This window comes from Hydra vulgaris, chromosome 07, assembly GCF_038396675.1.
Source record: "Hydra vulgaris chromosome 07, alternate assembly HydraT2T_AEP".
Taxonomy (NCBI): Eukaryota; Metazoa; Cnidaria; class Hydrozoa; order Anthoathecata; family Hydridae; genus Hydra; species Hydra vulgaris.
The window spans coordinates 38,837,660-38,859,631 of NC_088926.1; the positions used below are offsets into that span (position 1 = coordinate 38,837,660).

Consider the following 21,972-nt stretch of genomic DNA (forward strand, 5'->3'; position numbering starts at 1 on the left):
ATAAATGGTAGTATCATCAGCAAACAATGCCACCTTAGATGTGAGAATATCTGGAAGATCATTAATGTAAATTAAAAAGAGTATAGGGCCAAGGATAGAACCTTGCGGAACCCCTGAAGTTACAGAATAAAAAGAAGAGTGTTGTCCATTGAGGACAACTTTTATGCTACGATTGGAAAGTAAGGATTCAATGATCTTAAAAATGTTGCCTGATACTTCATAAGAAGAAAGCTTATGGAGAAGACCAGCATGCCAAACATTATCAAAGAGAGTTAATTACCAGTTATTGTTAAAAAAGTCTCTTTTAACTGATTTAAATGTTCATCTTGTTAACTTTTGAAAATGTTAACGGAAGTTCTTGTCAATTACTATTTGCAGCAGAGTTTTCCATTGCAACACAACACGGTCCGTCAAAAATTTCTCTCTTGGCATGCAATTGAAACTCTTTGCTGTGCAAGTATTTGATTATATTTATTAATGTCTTTGCTATATAACCAGCAATTGATGTTGCAACTTATTCTGTTTCAGGTGATAGAGTTGATAAGGATACCTCATTTGAGTTTAAATCTAATGTTAATAGTATTCCATTGAAACACAACAAGATTTGTGAAAACATTCTCTATTGGCGTGCAATTGGGAACTCTTTGCTGTGCAAGTATTTGATTATGACCACGCCTAATATACTTTGACGACAAAAGACGATTGAATGGTACGTGAAAGTTTATTTCATCGAATTCACGCATGAACTTGAACATCAGAACTAAATCACCTCTTTTTCTTCTTTCATCAAGTGTCCTAGAACCTAACATGACTCTTTGCTGCTCGGCGTTGCAATTCTTAATATCAGAAATAGTTTTTGTAGCAAGGTTTTGAACTTTTTCTAGCGCTTCTATTCTGCCCGTTGTTACGTTGATCACGCTTGGTTAGCGTAGGGGAGAGTGGGGTATTGGCGAACACCTAAGCGGGAATGCGAATTAAAGAAACCAGTTATACAAAATTGATCATATTTATTGCTTATCAATTAGTTTAACTACTCAGTCACAAACCCTCAAAAGCAATTTTTAAAAATCTTATTATAAAAATAAAAATTTAAGGCAAAAATAAAACTCTTGGTGTTCGGAATTACCCTACCTACGTGGGGTAATTCCGAACACATCGGGGGGCAATCACAAACACTGTTGTGTAATAATGAATAAAATGCTAATTGGAATAACTAAGTCTAAAAATTATATTATGCAACAACAACAACAAAATAGGAGTGGCTTTATTGCCATAGAAGCTCCAACAGAGTGTTACTCAAGAAAAAAGTTGCATAAAATTATCAGAAAAAGTTAAAATCAAATCATAGTAAACAACATCCGCAGCTTCATTACACTACTGCACGTCTGGAACTGAGCATAGGATCCCTTATCAGCAGGTAAAAAAAAATTGTCGAATTTATTTTTTTACAATGCTGTTTTGACCATGTTCGGAGTTACCCCGCGTTCGCCATTACCCCACTCTCCCCTACTCTAGGTGAAGACGAACATATGTGGTGGGCAATTCTTTCCACAGTTAAAAACTTCGGCTGCGAAAAGTTATTTTAGCCTCTCATAGGAGTGGTTAGCGTTCACCGTAGCTGCTGAAACTTGGACATTAAGTTTAAGATCATCTGGGATAAGAACTCCAAGATCTTTCTATAAATGAGTAACTTCGAATGCAAGTGGCAGGCCGTTAGATTATGGCATAAAGTAGTCTCGTTTTGATGTCAGTATGCATGACGAGTAACAAATTAAGTATGCATGACTAGAAACGAAGTAACTAAATTTATTTAAAAATGTAACGTTGTTGACGTCAATTTTTCTATATCTCCCCCTCCCCCTTAACAATAACTGTCAAATTTTTTCAGACCGTTCCTCCCCTCTATTTTGTTAAAATATGTAATGAACACCCCCAATATTGATACAAAAGTTTCTTAAAATATTGAAATTTTGTATAAAACCAGAAAATATTTATGTAAAAAATGTCTCAACTCAACTTTATAACTCATTTATTTGCTCATCTCAACTTTATTACTCATTAATTTATAGTTACTTAAGTTATGCTAATGTTACATAGGAAAGCACTAAAAAAAGTAAGTTGAAATATCTTTATCGCCGTTAGAAACATGCGATCCGTTTAATAAATTTCGCGGATCGATATATTCATTCCAAACCGATTTTTATTGAAATAAAAGTTCTCAATATTTATGAGCTTAATGCTTTTAATGATTTTTTCTTTGTGTATGTAAAAAAATGACATATCTTTACCCGCTTCCAAAGAACTCTATTGTTTGCAACCAACAAATAAATATACACTTAGAAACAACAATTTTATATATGAGTTTTTTTGTCGAACAAAGTTTAATCAGTTATTTATTGCATATCGTTCACCCTATCATTTGAGTAAAGTTGTTTTGTCCAATTTTGATGTGCATTTTACTTTTATAATTTTCAAATGTAAACTGAAAAATTTATTTTAATGGATGATGTAGCCAAGCTTTTTTTATTGTAATTTTATATTTTCTTAAGAACTTTTTTTGTTAGTTATGTTTTATTTTGTTGATTATGTTTTCATAAAGTTTATATAAAAACGTAAAGATTCTAAAAATGAGATCAGTACAATCTTTGTTCAGAAACCATGTTTGTGTTTGTAAAAGTAATTTATTTACTACGACAACAAATATAAAATCAGAAGAAAAAAAAATGAAAAATGCATAAAAATTAAAAAATAAAAACAAAAAAAAATTGCATTAAATTTTATTCCAATAACTCGAATGAATTGACCTAAAAATCGAAAAAAATTGACCCCTACAATAAAACAACTCCCGTAAGTTGCGTAACATTAATCAAATAATTGAACAACTTTTTTGTTGTTTTTCTAAATTGTTCAAACAGAGTGTGATATTCATTTTTGTTTTTATTGTAGAAGGATGATCAATACCTAAAATTTCAGTTTGCATTTTTACAACAAACTTATATATTTCTAAAGCTTCTTTATACTTTCCAAGAGCATTTAAACAGAGGGCAATATTATGTTTCGTTTTCAATACAGATGGATGGTTGGAATCTAAAATTTCAGTTTCTATTTTATTGACGGAATAATAAATTTCTAAAGCTTCGTTATGTTTTCCTAAATCTTTTAAACCGCTTGCAATATTATGTTTTGACAGCATTGTATCTGGATGGTTAATACCTAAACTTTCAGTTTGTATTTTAAGGACAGAATATAAAATTTCTAAAGATTCGTTAACTTTTCCCATTTTATTTAAACAACATGCAATATTATTTTTCGTTGTCATTGTCAATGGATGGCTGAGACCTAAAATTTGGGATTGTATTTTATCAATAGAATAATAAATTTCTAAAGCTTCGTTATATTTTCCTATTTCGTGCAAACAAACAGCGATATTAGTTTTTGTTCTTATGGTAGATGGATGGTTTATACCTAAAATTTCTGTTCGTATTTTATCCACAGAATATTGAATATCTAAAGCTTCATTATATTTTCCCATAGCAATTAAGCAGCTAGCAATATTGCTTTTTATTGTCATTGTAAATGGATTTTTAATACCTAAACTTTCAGTTTGTAGTTTATCAATAGAATAAAGAATTTCTAAAGCTTTGTTAAATATTCCTATTTCAATCAAACATCCCGCAATACTATTTTTTGTTATCAGCGTAGATGGATGGTTGATACCTAAAACCTCAGTTTGCAATTTGTCAACAGAATAATAAATTTCCAAAGCTTCCTTATATTTTCCCATATCGTTTAAACATCTTGCCATACAATGTTTTATTATCATCATTTCTGGATGATTTATACCAAATAGTTCTGACAGTTTTTTATCAAAAGTAAAATAAATTTCCAATGCCTCGTTATATTTTCCCATATCTTGTAAGCACATCGCGATCCCAAATTTTGTTTTAAGCGTAAATGAATGGTTGATGCCTAACGTTTCAGATACTTTTTTATTGACAGCATAATAAATTTTTAAGGCTTCGGTATATTTTCCCATGTTTTTCAAGCAGTTTGCAATACTATATTTTGTTTCCGTTGTATCTAAAAGGTTGATACTCAAAATTTTAGTTTCTATTTTCTCAACAGAATAATAAAATTCTAAAGCTTCGTTATCTTTTCCCAAACAACTCAAACAATTTGCAATATAATGTTTTGTTAGCATTGTAGACGGATGGTTGATACCTAAAATTTCAGTTTTTATTTTATCAACAGAATAACATATTTCTAAAGCTTCGTTATACTTTCCCATATTTTTTAAACAGATTGCAATGTTTTGTTTTGTATCAAGCGTAAGTTCATTATTTTCTCCATAAGTTTCTGCATTAAAACATTGGATAGCTGTCAATAGTTCAATTGCTTCTTGAAATAAACCTTTGCATACTAATAAAAATCTAATAGAAGAAGTCATTTGGTGGAAAGTTGTCGAAATTATCTTTTCGTTAAAACGAAACATATGAAGAAAATGAAAAACAAAATGGTTTCCGTAATCCACGTGTTCTTTTACTTCGTTCAACTCTGAAGCAAAATAACTTTTGATTAGATCAAGATACGTATTTGTGGTTGAATTTCTATTTTGAAAACATCTACACGATAACTGTGTCAGTTCGTGCATTGAATATTTTTCATTACCAAGTGAATTTATTAAAGAATAACTTATTAGTAATCCAATGGCTTCATCTATTAAATATTCTTCGTTTATTTCCATGTGATTTGATATTCGAGTTATTAATAATTTACTGATATTTTGACCGTCACAATGAGATATGCAGTTTAGTATTTTAAATGGCAAATTCTTTGCTTTTTCTAATTTTAATAAAACTAAATTAATTGCTTTTATTGCAGACCTTGATTCTTCCTCGGTTGGAAAGATATCAGTGTCTAATATTTCTAAGGGTTTTATTCTATATCGTTCTATATATTTTTCTATCGAAACTTTATGTATGTTTATATATTTTATTGATTGAGTAATAGCAAACGGATGAGAACCAAGTTCTTTAACTAAGTTATGTATATCTTCAACAGCGTTATCTTTAATATTATTTTTTACATAAATGTAAGCTTCTTCTGAAGAGAAAACATCAACAAGCATTTTGTTTACATTGTTTGACCACGTTCTCCATTGTGAAGTAATCAAAGTAAATGAATTTGGTTTGTTTGAAATGTACATTTTCAAATTTTTCACACTTTCATCATCGACATTGTCAAAAATATACAATGTTTTTTCGTTTTTAAAATAGTTGTGAATTTTTTCAACAATCACTTCAATATTGAAGTATTCACCTCTCAAATCTTGACTATAAATTCCTAATATTTGACAAAGATTATGCATTGAAGTTTGTAATTTTCCAAATCCTGCATCTATCCAAACAAAATTTTCATAGAAGTTATGAAAGATTTCACAATATTTTCTGGCAATATGTGTTTTTCCGACACCCGACATTCCATACAATACTAAGGTTGTATTTTTTGTATCTTGTGATAAATAATGATGAGTTTTACTGATTAACTCTTCGCGTGAAAAGAAATTTTCTGAAGAAGTTTGTACACCAAATATTGAACGCATGGTTAGTTCTAATAAAAAAACATATTATTTTAAATAAAATAAAGTTCTTTACTGTCGTTATTTTTACAGTCAAAAGAACAAATTTATACTTATTTTTTCAAAATTACAATTGAAAATTAAAACGCGAATATCCTTAAGATGTATTCATAAAAACTATATATTGAAATTTTTTTAAAATAAAACCTTATAAGTGTTATTTAGAAAAAAAAATTTTAAATTAACTTTTAAAGTAATACTAGGAGAATTTTTAAGTTTTAAAAACAGTTATATAATTTTGATTTAGAATAATGCTTTTAAAAAGACTAGATCATTTTTTATAGAAATTTAATTAAAAACACAACTTTGTTTTATATTGAACTTTGTTTTAGCTTGAACTGATTTTTATTGGTTTTTTGATTTATATTAGTTTTCTGCATACAAATAAATATTTGTTTAAAGTGCCTATTTTGGTTTTTCAAAAAGTTATTAACTTTTGTTTTTTGATACTGTTTATGATACAAGTATAATCAAAACATGATTTTTTATATCATGAATATTTTATTAAATAAAACTTAGGTATATTTGTTTCAGTACTAATCAATAACGTTACTTTAGGATCTATGGTGCGTGGCAAATTTATTTGATAAACTTTCTAGTAATGATCGTAACGTTATTAAATTTTAAAACTTAACTAAAAGTGGTAATCTAATTGAAAACAAAAACAAAATAAGTTTTCTCAAAAGTTGCAATACTTTTAAAAAATTAACTAATGTAGAATCACAGGCCAACAAACGATACGTTTTTGTTTAGTGATTCTCATTTGCTAACCTAGGTTACTGTGAAACATTTTGTTAAAGTTGGTTTCAGATTTTTAAGCGTTTTTTCACAATAATTATTTGAAAATAAAGTTTAAGTGCAGTTATTGATGTTCTATTTTAAAATTTCTACCAAAAAAACTTCTTTTGAGATTCTGGTTTAAATACTTTTAGATAATGTTGATGATTTTAGATGTCAAGAAAACAATAGGGGAAAGACGTCTGTAACGGCATGGTGTTTCTAATGGCAAATATGCTTGTAAAACTTTGCACCTTAACCAAAAGGTCCAGTCCAAACCCTAACCCTGTTGAAGTACATACAGTCGTAAAAGTCATAAGGAAATAGAAGACAAAGAATGTTAGAGTAAGTGTTAGTTAAGTAATTAACAAAATAAATTAGACAGAAGTCCAGTGTAAAAGCAAATATCTAAATCGAAGAAATTAAAGTAATTATTATTTAATACATGTCTTCCCAGTGGGCACAGGACATCCATAGGACGTCCTGTGCCCACTGGGAATCATTATTGTGAAAAAACGCTAAAAACTCTGAAACCAATTTTAACAAAATGTTTTACAGTAACCTAGGTTGGCAGATTATTTTTAATAATAAATTTAATAATATATATATATATATATATATATATATATATATATATATATATATATATATATATATATATATATATATATATATATATATATATATATATATATATGTATATATATATATATATATTTGGGTGTTTCTTATTTTGGATTAAGAAATTTTTTTTCAGTTTTTTCAGTGGGCTACTGAAATTGTACATTTTGGTGAGAAAATAAATGTGTAAAAAATTTCAAGGGTAAAAAAACATTTTTACTTGGCGCTACCAGTCATTGAAATTTAAGGCATATTATACTATGCGCTCTTAGTCATTAACATAGGAAAAAATCATAAAACTGATGGAGACTGGTGATAATAACTCATTTATTTGGTACACATTTATTTACTTTATTACATGCATTAAAAACATCCATTTTCTGTCATTGCATTTCTACTTATTTATTAAAAGACAGAAATAAACATGCTTTTTTACTTTTGAGGTTTATTTAAGACAAAGTTACTGTACTAAAATTAATCGCTCATGAGAGTTGTCTTTTTTCTGTCAGGATATTTCCGTCTATATTTTTGAACAATCAACAACAGGAACTGCTTTTGCTCTTCGTTATTTATTTGTTGTCTTTTATATTTGTCCATTAGTGCTACGCCACGTTCTGCAATGTTATTGACAACCTTCATGCTTCGAACAGTGGAATATACAGTTTTAAACTCATCATCATGCCCTCATTCGCTCACACTGTTTTGAAGAAAGTGTGACGGAAGTCCTGTGATGCTGAAAAATCTCCGTTTATTAAACGTAGCAAAGTCCTCCAGTTTCTTTTCTTGGAAACTTAGTAGTCCACAGTAGCCCGTTTTATAGGCATCTGATCTGAAACATTGTTCAATGCTTGGAGCATCTTGACCTTCGTCTCAGGGCAAACCTCAACTTCAAAAATAGCTAAAGCAACAAGTTCCTCTGATTGGTACCAAAGATGCCCTTGTAACTTCTTTACAGCAATTTTTGAGATCTCAGGATGCTAAGTCTTGTAGGCATCCACGTCTTTCAAGAGCTGCAGACCAAGTCTAGTAGCTGAGGTTGCTTCAGGAGACCTGTACCAGGCTGTAATGTACAGTCGAACCGTAAAAAGGCATAAATCCCTTATTCCCTTCTCCTCTTTTTTTGTCAACCTGAATTGGTCTCTAGATATCCAAATCTTGTACAAATCACGGTGTAGACTAGCAGGAGCTCTAAATGAAATGCCCCTCAAAGGTACTCCTCCCAAAAAAATAACAGACAACCCCAAAAGTTCTCGGTAGTTCACGAGGTTGAACAATTTGTAGTTGATCTATGCAAAAGACGATTCTTTCATCAGCGATATCGGTAGGAGCATTTGAAGTGTTCTTATCAGACTGTACTGAGTGGTACTTTGTAGAATCAAATGAGACCCAACTTTTCTGAAATATTTTAAAGAGTGGTATGTCAGCTCCACTTATAGGGCTGAGACACAGCAAAATTACCGTATATAAAATAATTAACAGAATGTGGTGACGACATGCCAACCACAACATATTTTTCCCAAACTTCTGCTCTAGAAGAATGCAAGCCTTATTTCTTGGCCCAGTATTGGCTGCAGTAGTATCAAAGCACATGCACTTTACTTGATCGTTAATTCCCTTGCCACTAACACGTCATGCACTGCAGATGCCGCATTCTCACCTGTCTCTGATGGTAGTTTTGGGACACTAAAAAGCTGCTGCACTCCTACTGCAGATACTAGAATTGGAAGTCGGTCAACAGTTTTTTTACCGGTAGTCAGCGAGTAATTTTCCATCCCAATGAATACATAAAGTAACTTCTGGTTTGAATTCTTTCCTTAATCCTTTTGCTATCTTCTTGTGGTGTTTTATTCGTTCCCTTCGAAGTGAAGCTAGATTAATATTGAATTCTGTTGGATCATGACCAAGAACTTGTAATGCCGGTGTTAACTCAAGTGCCGCCCCACAATCACTCAATTTAGCCACATCTAAATTAGTCGCCAACTTCTCATTCAGTATATTTTTCCTGCCACATCTAGGACGCTTTGGAACCGGTGTACCTGAAGTTGATGGCTCAGGGTCATCTTGGTTACCAGGCAAGGCATCTTTTTAAGTTATGCTATCTTCTTTAGGGTTATTTTCACCTTCAGACGATGATGAAAGAACAACTGTTTCTTTTTGAGATTTTCTTGCCATCTCCTGTCTCGGTTCATTTCTTTTTGTCTTTTTCTTGATACTTCTTTTTGCTTTGCTAATTTTTTATCGACTGGACCCATTTTGCCTCTCCAAATTTTCTCTCTTTGGCATAATAGGAAGTCCTTATCCTCCTGAATGGTAATCATTTCCAATGCGTTTTCATGGGCAATATCGAATAGTTCTTCTAACTCTTCAGTCCATTAGTCTTCCTTTTGTTTCAAATAATCTGAACGCTTTGCTTTATTCTCATTATTTTTCTTCAAATTTTCCCATTTCTTGTAAATTTTTCCGATTTTAGGGACAATGTGCTTCTTTAATTGCACTGGTATTCGGGCCTTTGATCAAACTTCAAAAACATCATTTGCTGTGGAATGTAAAGCTTCGCTAATGCTTTGCTTAGCAATCTGCTTGTAATGGAAGAAAAGGGCCAACACTTCCCTTTTTGATGGAAGCATAACACTATCAAATAAAGAGGACATCTGTCCAATAAGCCATATCTCCGTTTTCTTTCTGGTAGCTATTGTTGCACTGGTTGATGAAGCCATCATTGTACAGTAGTTACACTAGTTTACCCTGCAAAAGGAACAATTAAGAATTATAGACACAATTCTGCACACTTAAAGTAAAAAAATTACTAGTTAAAAGAGGTTTGTACGCTAAGCACCAATCAATTTTGTTGCATAACATCATACGCAACATAAGCATTTTTAGGGTACAATTGCGCAATACTGTAGGGTTGGTAGACCCCTAAAAATCATTAAAAAAAAATGTTTTACTTTTTAATGATAATGAACCAAATGGCAGGTGGCCCATGCAAAAATCGAATTTAAAAAAATAAGAAACACCCTAATATATATATATATATATATATATATATATATATATATATATATATATATATATATATATATATATATATATATATATATATATATATATATATATATATATATATATAATGTATATATATGTATAATAAATATATAATAAATATACATTTATGAAATACAAAGGTAATCAAAATGAAATAAAAACATAAATATTGTCCTTATCCAAACAATGCAAGTCTTAGCTCATAGACCAGCATTTGGATAGTTACCAAGTATAAAACACTACCAATTTGGGTAGCTATAAACACAGCATTTAGATAGCTATTAAGTATGTACACTACCGATGCTCAATACTAGATAAATCTGCAACAATAGAAACAATGTAAAATAAGCAACATTAAACTTCAGAAATAAAATTAATGTTTACAATGCTAAGCAAATTGCTTTTTTGAAAAAAATTTTAACGAATATGTATTTATTGAAAAAAATTAGAACTGATTTTTTTCTTAACCGTATTTTTTAGCTATTGTTATTTTTGTCACAAAATTATTAGTTTAATGTAAAGAATATCTTCTACCTGGGCTATTAATGCTAAAATAAAATTTTTTTTGCAATATTGTTCTAAAACTGCATGGCTATTGATTGATTGTCACAAATTGGTAAGATAAAGATTTATTTAAGTAATAAAGTCAGTCTAAGTATTTTAAAATCCTGAGCTGGATTTGAGCTATTAGATCTATGTAAAAATTTTAAATCTCCAATCATGCACAACACTTAAACAAGTTCCAAAAAAAAGTAAATGATTATACTTCTCAGTTTAACCATCCATCATCAAAGTATCCCTTACACATGATTTTTGAACTTTCAAGGCTTTTTCGTTAACAGAAGTATAAATATTTTATAGAGCTCAAGGATCTGAGATGGATTCCTGTGTCTAACCACAATTCTAGGGCTACTACATCCAAAGCATAGAACTTTATGGGTCAAATAATCTTGAAAGATTCAAGAAACTATATTAATCAACATTTTTTGTTCATTAATCTGTTGTACTGCAGATACTGTTTCGAAGAGCAGTTACATGTTAATAAAGGTCATTTATCAAAGGTTTATGCTACTTCAACAACGGCATCCTCCGGTAATCATCTAAACCATGCTGTTTTTAAACATGGAAAGACTTTTGAGCAACCAGTTAATTCTAAACTTACTAATTGGGTCCCTACAGTACAACATAATAAACCAGCACAAAGTCAGTATGAATTCAAAAGAGATCTTTTTCTGTTAATATGTTCAAATCTTAAGCCATTTAGCTCAGTTATAAGATCTGGGTTTAAAAATTTTTGTTCGAAAAATACAGCGTTTCAGCCTCCATAATCTGACTGTACATGTGGATCTGCCCTAGATTTCGATCAGATCGAGATTTAGAATTTTCACATTGGCTGTTCAGCCAGTGGAATCGCACACTTCTAACCAACTTTATTGATTTGTTAAAACTTTTCTAAAAGAACTTTTATATTAAGATAAGCATTTTTTATTATTTAACACAACTGATGGTGTAGCTAATATGAAAAAATTATCAAAACTATTAGGCCATAAATGTATAACATGCACTGCTCATAGAATTTATCTGCTTTTAATCTCAGATAGCTAAAATAAAGTTCCAGAATTAAAATTACTGGTAAATGCAAAGAAATAATAAAAGTTTTACATTTTAAGGGATATGTTACCAATTCACTATGTGAAATATGAAGTTTCAAAGAATTTCATGAATTACATATTACTCATGTTGACCAGCTTATAGCTGATGAAGAGAATTCAATTCTGGATTTTGAAACTGAAATTGAAAATATAAGCATTCTTCCACAAACACAGTTAACTAAATCTTTTAGTCAGGCTGATTAAGAGTATTCACTTCTGGATTTTGACATACAAACTAATAATGAAAAAACTTATCCAAAAACAAAGTTAAGCAAATGTTATGAGTACAGTTCCTTAAAAAATAGTGTCCCAACAAGATGAAATAGTACTCTTGAAATGATTGAATCAATCTTAAATCTAAAAACTCATGTTAATAGAGTGTTAAAAAAAAAAAAAGAACCGACTCTACATGTTAGCGTGGGAATGCTTACAAGTACATTTTTTTAGACTTTCACTCATGGTAACCAAAAATAAAAATTATTGTATTGTTCAAGTCACAGATTTTTCTGCTATAAAACAGTATAAAAAGTTATTTGAAAAATGCATCAAAAAACGGTTAGTTTTTACTAATTCAGTAGATATATTTATATTATTATATTTATATATTTAGTAGATATATTTATATATGAATATATATATATATATATATATATATATATATATATATATATATAAAAGTAAAAAACACTTATCTAACTTTTTCTTCAATTTGATGTTTCACCATTGCTGGATCATCAGGAAGATTACTCTTTCTGAAGATCCATTAATGGTGAAACTTCAAGTTGAAGAAAAAGTTAGATAAGTGTTTTTTACTAATTTATTATAGCTCTGTTCTTTAAGAACATTGAGCACTCCATTTGTAAAATACACTAACATAATATATATATTTACCATACTAACGTATGGTCTTGAGCTTTGCGACCATAAAGAAATGTAATTGCAAAAGCTTGATATAGTAGGAAGAATTGCACTAAAGTCACTACTAAACGTTTCAAAACATAGTAAAAATTATATACATCCCCTATTTTGTATTGAAGATATATCTATAATTACGCAACAAAATAAGATAAACTTATTTATTCGCCTGTTGAAAAATAAAATGACAATTGATATTCTTAAGTCGCAGTTGAACAACGAATCAGGTCCACGACCTTTTGTAGATAGCGTCAAGGCTCTGTGCAATAGTCATAAATTAAATATAGAGTAACTAATGCAACACAAAGAAAAAAGAAAAATTACTGGTTTAAAAAATATAATTCCTGAAACGGATCTTAAAATCTTAAAATGTGCAGTTGAGTACTGGAACTCAAAAGAACAAAGAACAATCTTCAAGGATGTTCTTGAAAATAAAATTCCTAGATCCTGGAGATTTTTTTTTTTTGAAACTTTTTGTTTACCTTACTGGTAATATATAGTGGGTGTTTAACAAATATATAAATAAAAATAATAACAAAATATATATATATATATAAATAAAAAAAAGTAAAAGTTGTCAGCTGCGCTGACAACTTTTCCTTTTTTTATGATATACGATGAATACTGTTTTCGGATGGAAGAGACTTTCTTAAAAAAAAGTAAATAATCGAACATACTCTAAACATAAATCGAACATAAATCAAACATACTCTAAACATCGAACATAATCTAAAACGCCGACTAGCCGAAATGCCGAAAAACCTTCTCGGAGAAGTAAATAACGGAATAAAAAAAAATATGAATAAAAATATATATAAAAAACGAATTGAAAGCAATGAACAACCGGTAGTCAACCCCCTAATTATTGTTGTGAATTTTATTATAAAATTAAAAACATTTTAAATAAAAAAAATTGTGTAGCAATAAGTTTTGTATTCCTATGGCATCTTCGTATTGTACATCGAAGTTAGAGTGATTTGCAGCTATTAAGTAAATTTCGTTGAATCTGCACAATAAGAGAAAAGTCTGTCACTAATGTTGAATATGTGCAATAAGAGAAAAATCTGTTATCACAGCAAGGGTAAATTTTTTGTTGTTATTTATTTATTTTTTTTTTGTTTCTTTATTCTGTGTTAGTTAACAAGCTTTTGACCAGAATTGAATTAGTAAGTGATAAAAAGTGATATCACTTAGTAAAGGTGATATCACTTTTTTGCTAGCTAAGCTTTATTTTATATTCCTTATCCATTTTGTATCGCTGTAAATATATTAACAGTTTTGGTGTGTTGCCTCAAAATATGACTTAAAATTGAAACAAGAAGCTGTATAGTTAATTTTCAAACCACTTCATACATTGTTAAACATCAGTGCACCAATGCTTGGAACAATCTCCCTCATTCTTTTAAAACTGAAAACTCAATTTCATGATATAACTTTCTCAATAAACTAAAAAACACTATTTGGATAGCTATTAGAATAATAACACCAATAAAAGCAATATTAATGCAAGAGAGAGTATTTTTAATAAGACAATTAACACAGTTAATTGTCTTATTAAAAATACTCTCTCTTGCATATTTTATTTATTTTATCTTCTTTTTTCATTTTAAGAATCTTTACATTTATGTACAGCTTTTTTGTCGTCCTTGTACAATGATTGAATGTGTATGTGCATATGCATGTGTGGGTATATGTATAAGTGTGTGGGTATATTTATGTGTACAAATGTGTGTATATGTGTATGTATGTGTGTTGTGTGTTAATATTTGTGTGAGTGTGAATGTATATGTATGTATATGCGTACGTAAATAAGTATAGATATATTTAAATATACCATTGTTATTATTATCATTGTTATTATTATTTTTACCTTAATTTTTATTAATATAATTATATCTTAATAAAAACATTTTTTTAATAATATCATTATTTTTATTAATACCATTATTTTTATTGCTACTAATACCATTTTTATTATTGTAGTTATTAATAATATTATTATTATTGTTAACGTTATGATTTTCAGAGTTGTTATTATTTTATTCTTATGTTATTATTTATTATTATTAGGTGTTTACGCATCATTAGTATTTATAAAATTTGTAAACATCCTTGATTTGTAAAACCGTGTAATTCAAAATATATTGAATGATTGATAACACAGATTAACGATTAATTAATCTGTATTTTATTAATCTGCGTTAGTTTTTATTTTAAAGAGAAAAATTAGAAATGAATAAATTAAAGTTTCTTTTTTTAGTTTTTTTTTGCTCCAAAATTTTATTTACCTAATATAAAGTAATCTTTGAAGAATGCCTGTTTCAATAGTCTGATTGATCCATCAGTTTGACAAACCTCAAGTACTTTTATTTATATAAGGAAATTTATTTTACTTAAATAAGGTAAACAGCAATGTTTTCCTTAAATAAACAACAACAAAAAGCAAAATATTTACCAGATATAAAGATATTTTGCATAAGCATGTTATAAAATATAAAAAATATTTATATAGTCTACAATCTGTATTGTTCACTCTCATATAGCCTGGCTAAATAGAGGAGAGAAACAATAAACAAAACAAAACTTAAACAAATCAAATAAAATAAATTATACACACACTGAAGATTGCTATTAGTCGACATTTATATTTGTATCTTATATATCTTCTATGGTTATATATTTTTTATCACCAGTGATACAATTGCTGTTTCTATTTATCTTGATGTAGCAATTAGTATTTTAATTTAGTTTTGAGGACATATTTTTTAATGTTGTAAAGAGGATAAGTTTTTGATTTATTTTAAAGTTGATTCCAGTCCATTAATGTAGAGTATTTAAAAGAATTTTTACCGCAGGATTTTGTATTATATGTTTACACACTCAGTGCACCACTACAAGATTTTCTTGTGAGTCGACAGCTAGTTGCACTGCAAAATGTAAGCCATTTATTAAATATTTGAGGTAAAATTTTATTTTGGCAGCTGTGAATAAATAAACAATTTTCAATTTTAATTATATCATGTAATTTTAAAATTTGTAGTGAGTTAAAAAATGTGAATGTATGGGTATTTTTTGGTAGAAATTCAATAATCCTGACTGCTTTTTTTTGCAAGATAAATAGGCGAATCACTTATGCTTTGATTCCATGATAGAAAACAATATGTGGGTGAGAATGAAACAAAGCATAGTAAATTGATTTTAAAGTTTTTTGTTGTATGAAATGTCATAGCTTTGGCAGAATGTCCAGGGATGCATTGAACTTATTAGAAATATCATTATAAGTCCAGGCTAAGCTAATGTCTAGCTTCATACCCAAGTAGTTTACAAATTTTTTACACCAAAGTTTTTACCATTTAACTTAATTTTGAGCTTCTGATCTAATTTTTTGTGGCGACTTTTAAATAATATTAAATCAGTTTTTTTAGAGTTAAGGCAAATTTTGTTGGCATTTTGCCATTTGCATAGATTTTTAAGGTCTTAGTTAACGTATTTCTTTATTTTTTTTTTGAGGATTCTTTAAAATAAAGAAGGTTTGAGTCATCTGCAAAGGACTCTACAAAATTTTAAAGCTTTAGACATGTCATTTATATATAAAAGAAACCGCGAAGGGCCAAGGATAGATCCCTGAGGAGTACCTACTTCGATATCATTTATATTAGGAAATTAGGAAATGAGAGGTCGGCAATAATTTACCGACCTCACTCTTATAGAGGTTGGCATCAAATTGGCAAAAAAGTTTGATACAAATGTCTGCCATAAAACATCGAAACAAGCAAGGCAATTTTGAGCTTACCCTAAAACGGATATTATTAGAGTTCTATTAGTAAAGAAAGATTTAAACCAGGAGTTTGAAACTCTTTTAACACTATAGTAGAATAGCTTATAAAATAAAAAAAATGTCAACATCTACAGTGTCAAATGCCTTTTGAAGTTTGATAAAAGATAACACATCCAAACGTTCCTTTATCCAGAGAACCTTTATTTTTTTTGTTAGACTTAGTAAAGCAAGTAATGTAGAGTAGGTTAATAGAAAACTAAATTATAATTCAAAAAACAGTTTATTTCCATTGAAGAATTCATATAAGTGGTTAAACATTAGCCTTTCAAAAATTTTATCAATGTTAGAGAGAAGGGAAATTGGCCTATATTTGGCATAAATAGATTTGAATCAGTTTTAAAAATAGTTATAATTTTGGTAGTTTTGAAGTTTTCTGGGAAAAAACCACATGAGAAAGAGATAACAAAATGTTAGAAAGAAGTCTTGAAAGTTCCGTTAGTTTTAGAATTTTAGACAATTGCTTAACATATTGGTTGTTAAACATATTTATTTTAAACGATTGCTAAACATATTTATTTTATACGATTGTTAAACATATTTATTTTAAACGATTGCTAAACATATTTATTTTATACGATTGTTAAACATATTTATTTTAAACGATTGCTAAACATATTTGTATACAACCCTCGGAATTAGGGTCAGCATTCGGCAATGCCGACCTTAAAGTGTTTGAGGTGATAAATTCATTTCATAAATTAAAAAATCTACATCATAATGAGATGTAGATTTTTTAATTTATGAAATGTAGATGAAAATTTTTAGATAGATTAGAACAAAAACTTTACTGAAATAAATATGATATTTTTGAACATAACAATATAATTTATGTATGCCTGTGATGTATGACTGATTTTAGTAAGTATTTATTATTATTGATTATATATTATTATTTATAATTACTATTATTTTAAAGGGAACCTTCATAATAATAATATACCTTAATAATATTACCTTAATATAATATACTATCATAATAATAATACCTTAACTGTTATTTATTTTTATTTAATTTATCCGAAAAATAAAATTTTTTTCTAAATTATATTTTGTATCATTTAATAAATCTCAAAATTTAAAATTATAAAAAAGATCATTTCTTTCTCAAAATTAAAATTTACGGCCAACCAACAAGAAAGATTCTTGTTTTATTAGAAGAAACATTCTCTTTATCATTTGGAAAGTTTCAGACACCAATATCTATATGCATTTCAAAATGACCACAATTATGCATTGCAAACATTACTTTTTAATCAATCTCAATCTAATGCAATCAATGATAACACATCAACAGTTTATTTAAATAAGAATGTGAGCAATAAAAATCAAAATGTAATTGAGGTTAATATGCATAATAAAACTTTTGACAAAGTTTTTATTCCACTTTCCGTAACGTCAGAAAAATCTGTGACATAAGAAAATTCAATTGCAAACACTTACCTTTAATGAAGTTCTGACTCACAATACAGAATGCTACAAATTTTAATAATGGAGAAGAAACTATACCTGTTTGGTATAGTTTCTTCTCAGCAGGAAATATATATGTATTTACAATTTCCTGCAACGAAACATTAAAAAGCATTTTCGAGCAGATGGATATATGTGGAGGAACCTAAAAAGTTGTGCATTAGGAAATGCACGGCTTTTTTAGATTTAATTAATAGCACATATTTTTATGCAAAAGTTGATCAAATTTTAGCTCAAGGAAAAAAAAACCCCATGGATGCATATTAATGTCTTTTATCAAATGACCCAGGTGGTCATATTTCAACTTCTATAACTCCAAGAAGTCCTAAAAAAATTGCAAATATTATGGCAAAAAATGCTGAAAAAAAATGATTTTCATAATAAGGATGAAATTTGGAATAGTCATCTTCTTGCGTATTCCATTCATCCATTTGTTAGAAAAATAGAAAGTTACCCAGACATCTGTATTGTTATGCTTTGTTAAAAAATTGTTGCGCAACTGGAAGAAATGGTAGATATACTACCTAGAAAAGAAATTACACTTCACTATGATACAGCATTCAATTTAGGTAATTATTATTTGTCATGCTTAGCTTATCGACACGATTGTTAGGAAACAAAGAGGAATAAATACTCTTCGCCAACTGTTTCCTTTGCATTTTTAATACATAGTTTTGTACATACAAAGAATAGTACAAAATTACAAATACTTTTTTCAAACGTTAAAAAATAACGTTTGCGGAAAAAGTTTTAATTAATCCAGGAAGTAATTTATTTCTGATCGTGAGTTTGACAGCTCTCAATATTTTAATAACATAAAAAGTTTGAAATGTTTGAATCATTTATTGCAAAATGTTAAGGAATGGATAGAAAGAATGGTAAATTTTTATCATCAGAGTATGATGAAGCTGTAAAAGCGAAGAAATACATTCTCCGATCAAAATCTACATTTTAATATGAGTCAAGACTTAAAAGTCTAACAAAACAAAATATCAAGCCTTGGAATGATCAAAAATTTTAGAAAAACTACACTTAACACATGCACTCTGATGTTATTTCTTCGTGCTGCTGCATTTGTTTTTCCAGAAGCAGGGACAAAGTACCCAAACTTTGGAATTACCAATAATGCATCAGAATTGTTAAATAAAGTTATTAAGGATCTTGTTGATAGCAAATAAAAACAAAAAAGGACGCTTGTATTTTGGCCATGAATTATCTCAGTGCCTATTTTCATAGAGAAGTTGAAAAGGAATACTATAATGTTGGTTTGTATCAGTTTAGTGATGAGTTTGTCTTTATGTTATGATCAAGAGATGAACTTAGCGCTTATCAAATTATCCTACCAGACGACATAGTAAAGCATATAAAAGAAACTGAAATATATCACAAAGATCATAACAATATTTCTTCGCCTTACGCTTCTATAGAGATGTTAACTGTTCAATATCTCTCTGGAATTGTAATAGTTTAGAACACTTTGAAAAAGTTTAACTTCACTTATACAAAATAAGGTAAATTAGGAGGTAAATTAAGGGGTACACAAATTCTATCTGTTCACCAGCTTCGCAACCCTTCTTCATCTATTAGGCTGGCGCAGATGTATTTTTAATACATTGTTTCCGGTTAAGGATGTTAAATGCTGAATCTTCTTGACTCAATGCATGGGTATTGCTAGCGTTTTTATGACTAGGCAACTCATTCTATCATCTCTTAATGAGGATACAGCTCTAAAACTCAGTTTTATGGTTCTGATGCCAGCTGGTAGTCAGTTTTCCCGAACTCTGTGGTAGTTCTCAGAGAAGCTGATTCCGTAAACAGCTGAAAATAATCAAAGTATCAACAGAACCATATTGCGCATGGATGGTGTCCCTGTTTGGACTTTTGGTGTGCATTGCGGAGGCCATAATTGGAGCCCTTTGTTACGGCTTATGGTTTATTAGAAGTAATGAGACAATTGCTTGGGCTATTAAATAGTGTTCTGAATACTATCTATGTTTTGAGTCAAGTTCTTCAATCTAATTTTAAAATGAATAAAGTATTAAAAACTGTAAAACACAAAAAACCATCATCATCACCAAGTTCTCTAAACCTCTCATTCACTAATATTCGTGGACTTTGAAGTAACTTTTCTTCTGTCGAGTCTTATTTCTTGCAAAGTTCACCAGACCTACTTGCTCTTTGTGAGACTAATTTGAGTTCAACTGTCTCATCTTGCGATCTTAGTGTTGATGCTTATCTTCCTTTAATTCGTAAAGACTTCATTACTCACATGCTTGGCCTGGGCATTTACATTCGTAAGAATTCACCCATTTGTCGTGAAACTTGGTTTGAACCCACAGACTATTCTTTCATGTGCTTTCGTTTAGCACCACTTAACTCTATTGCCTTTCTATTTGTTCTATATCGCTATCCTTCATCTCAAGACTGCACTCTTTCTGATATTACTTCTGATAATATTGACCAAGCCCTTTCTCTTTATTCATCTCAAGACTGCACTCTTTCTGATATTATTTCTGGTAATATTGACCAAGCCCTTTCTCTTTATTCATCAGCTAATATAGTTGTTGTCGGTGACTTTAAGGCTCACCTCTCTGAATGGCTTGGCTCTAGTGTTAGTGACTCTGCAGGCATTAAAGCCTTCAACTTTTGCCTTTCACAATCCCTCATATAGTCAACTTTCCAACATGCTTTCCTGACAACCCGAATCATTTACCTTCTCCACTCTATGTCTTGTTTCTGATCCTAGTCAGTGCTCAGTTTCTCCACATTCACCCTTAGGTGCTTCTGATCGCAGTGTAATCTCTCTAAAACTAATATTTCATTCTTCTTCATCACCTGAATCCCCCGATTATCGTACCTCTCACAACTACGGTAAAGCTGACTGAGATTCTTTACGTGATTTTCTTTGTGATGGCCCTTGGGTAGAAATGCAGTAGTGGTGTAGTGGTAAAGCACTCGCTTCAGAAGCGAGAGTTTCCGAGTTCGATCCCCATTACGACCCTGGTAGTAACGCGCTCAATCTGTTTCTCCGCGCAGCGGCCTTGTTTGTCTAGGTTCGTGTTTCGGAGTTATAGAGTTGAGAGACGGTTATAACCACTATTGAGTAGCCTCCTCATCTGTAGTGTCCTTCATGGCCTTGACGAGGTAAATAACAAAAAAAAAAAAAAAATCTTTTGTCTGTCTACAAATGCGCATATTACATAACTTCGTGGATTCAGGCTGGCATAAAATCATTTGTTCCCTCTCGACGATCCCGGATCAAGCCTCGCTCTCCTCCATAGTTTTTCTCACACTGTGCTGCTGCAATTGCCAATCGAAGCGCTACTTCCATATTTATTAGCAAAACCAGACGTCTGTTTATTACTATTTAAAACCATTGTAAAAAAGATTTGTCTAACGCAAAAACCCGCTATTCTCAGGTCATGAAATCTTGTATCTCATCTCAAAAATTAGGCTCTCGTGACTTCTGGAGAATTTTTAATAGTATCAATAATAAGGGAAAATCTTTAATTTCACCTCTCTTGTATGGTTCAGACTTTGTCACCTCACCTAAAGACAAAGCTTTCATCAATTCATCTCTTGATCCAACTAGTTGTGTTCTACCTGATATTGCCAACAAACAGGTTGATCCATTGCTTGACATTCGTATCACTCCAGCTTCTGTTTCTAAAGTGATTTCCTGCCTAGAATTTTCAACAGCTTGTGGGCTGGACAATATACCTATTATTGTCTTGCAGAAGCGTTCTCCAGAGCTGTCGTCTATACTTTCAAAACTATTTAACAATGCTCTCAAAACTATTTAACGTGCTTATCAGAGTCTTGTTTTCCAGCCTGCTGGAAAGCAGCATCCTTTATCCCTATCTTCAAAAATTCTGGAGAGCGATCTGATTCGTCTCATTACCGTCCCATTAGTCTTCTTCCTATTGTAAGCAAGGTTTTTGAATCTTTAATTAACAAAAATCTAATTTCTCATCTTGAATCTAATATCTTACTTTCTGACCATCAAAATGGATTTCGAT

The 21,972-nt window shown here is 29.9% G+C and overlaps 1 protein-coding gene across 1 annotated transcript in view; it reads right to left on the minus strand.

The window, feature by feature from the left end:
* Positions 1 to 2,765: 2,765 nt before the first annotated feature.
* The window catches only part of LOC100204710 (uncharacterized), a 39,670-nt gene continuing 20,463 nt past the window's right edge, over positions 2,766 to 21,972 (minus strand). Inside the window, exon 3 of the mRNA XM_065801842.1 lies at positions 2,766 to 5,610. Coding sequence (XP_065657914.1) covers positions 2,867 to 5,610 — 2,744 coding nt within the window. The 3' untranslated portion in view covers positions 2,766 to 2,866. The remainder of the gene's footprint in view (positions 5,611 to 21,972) is intronic.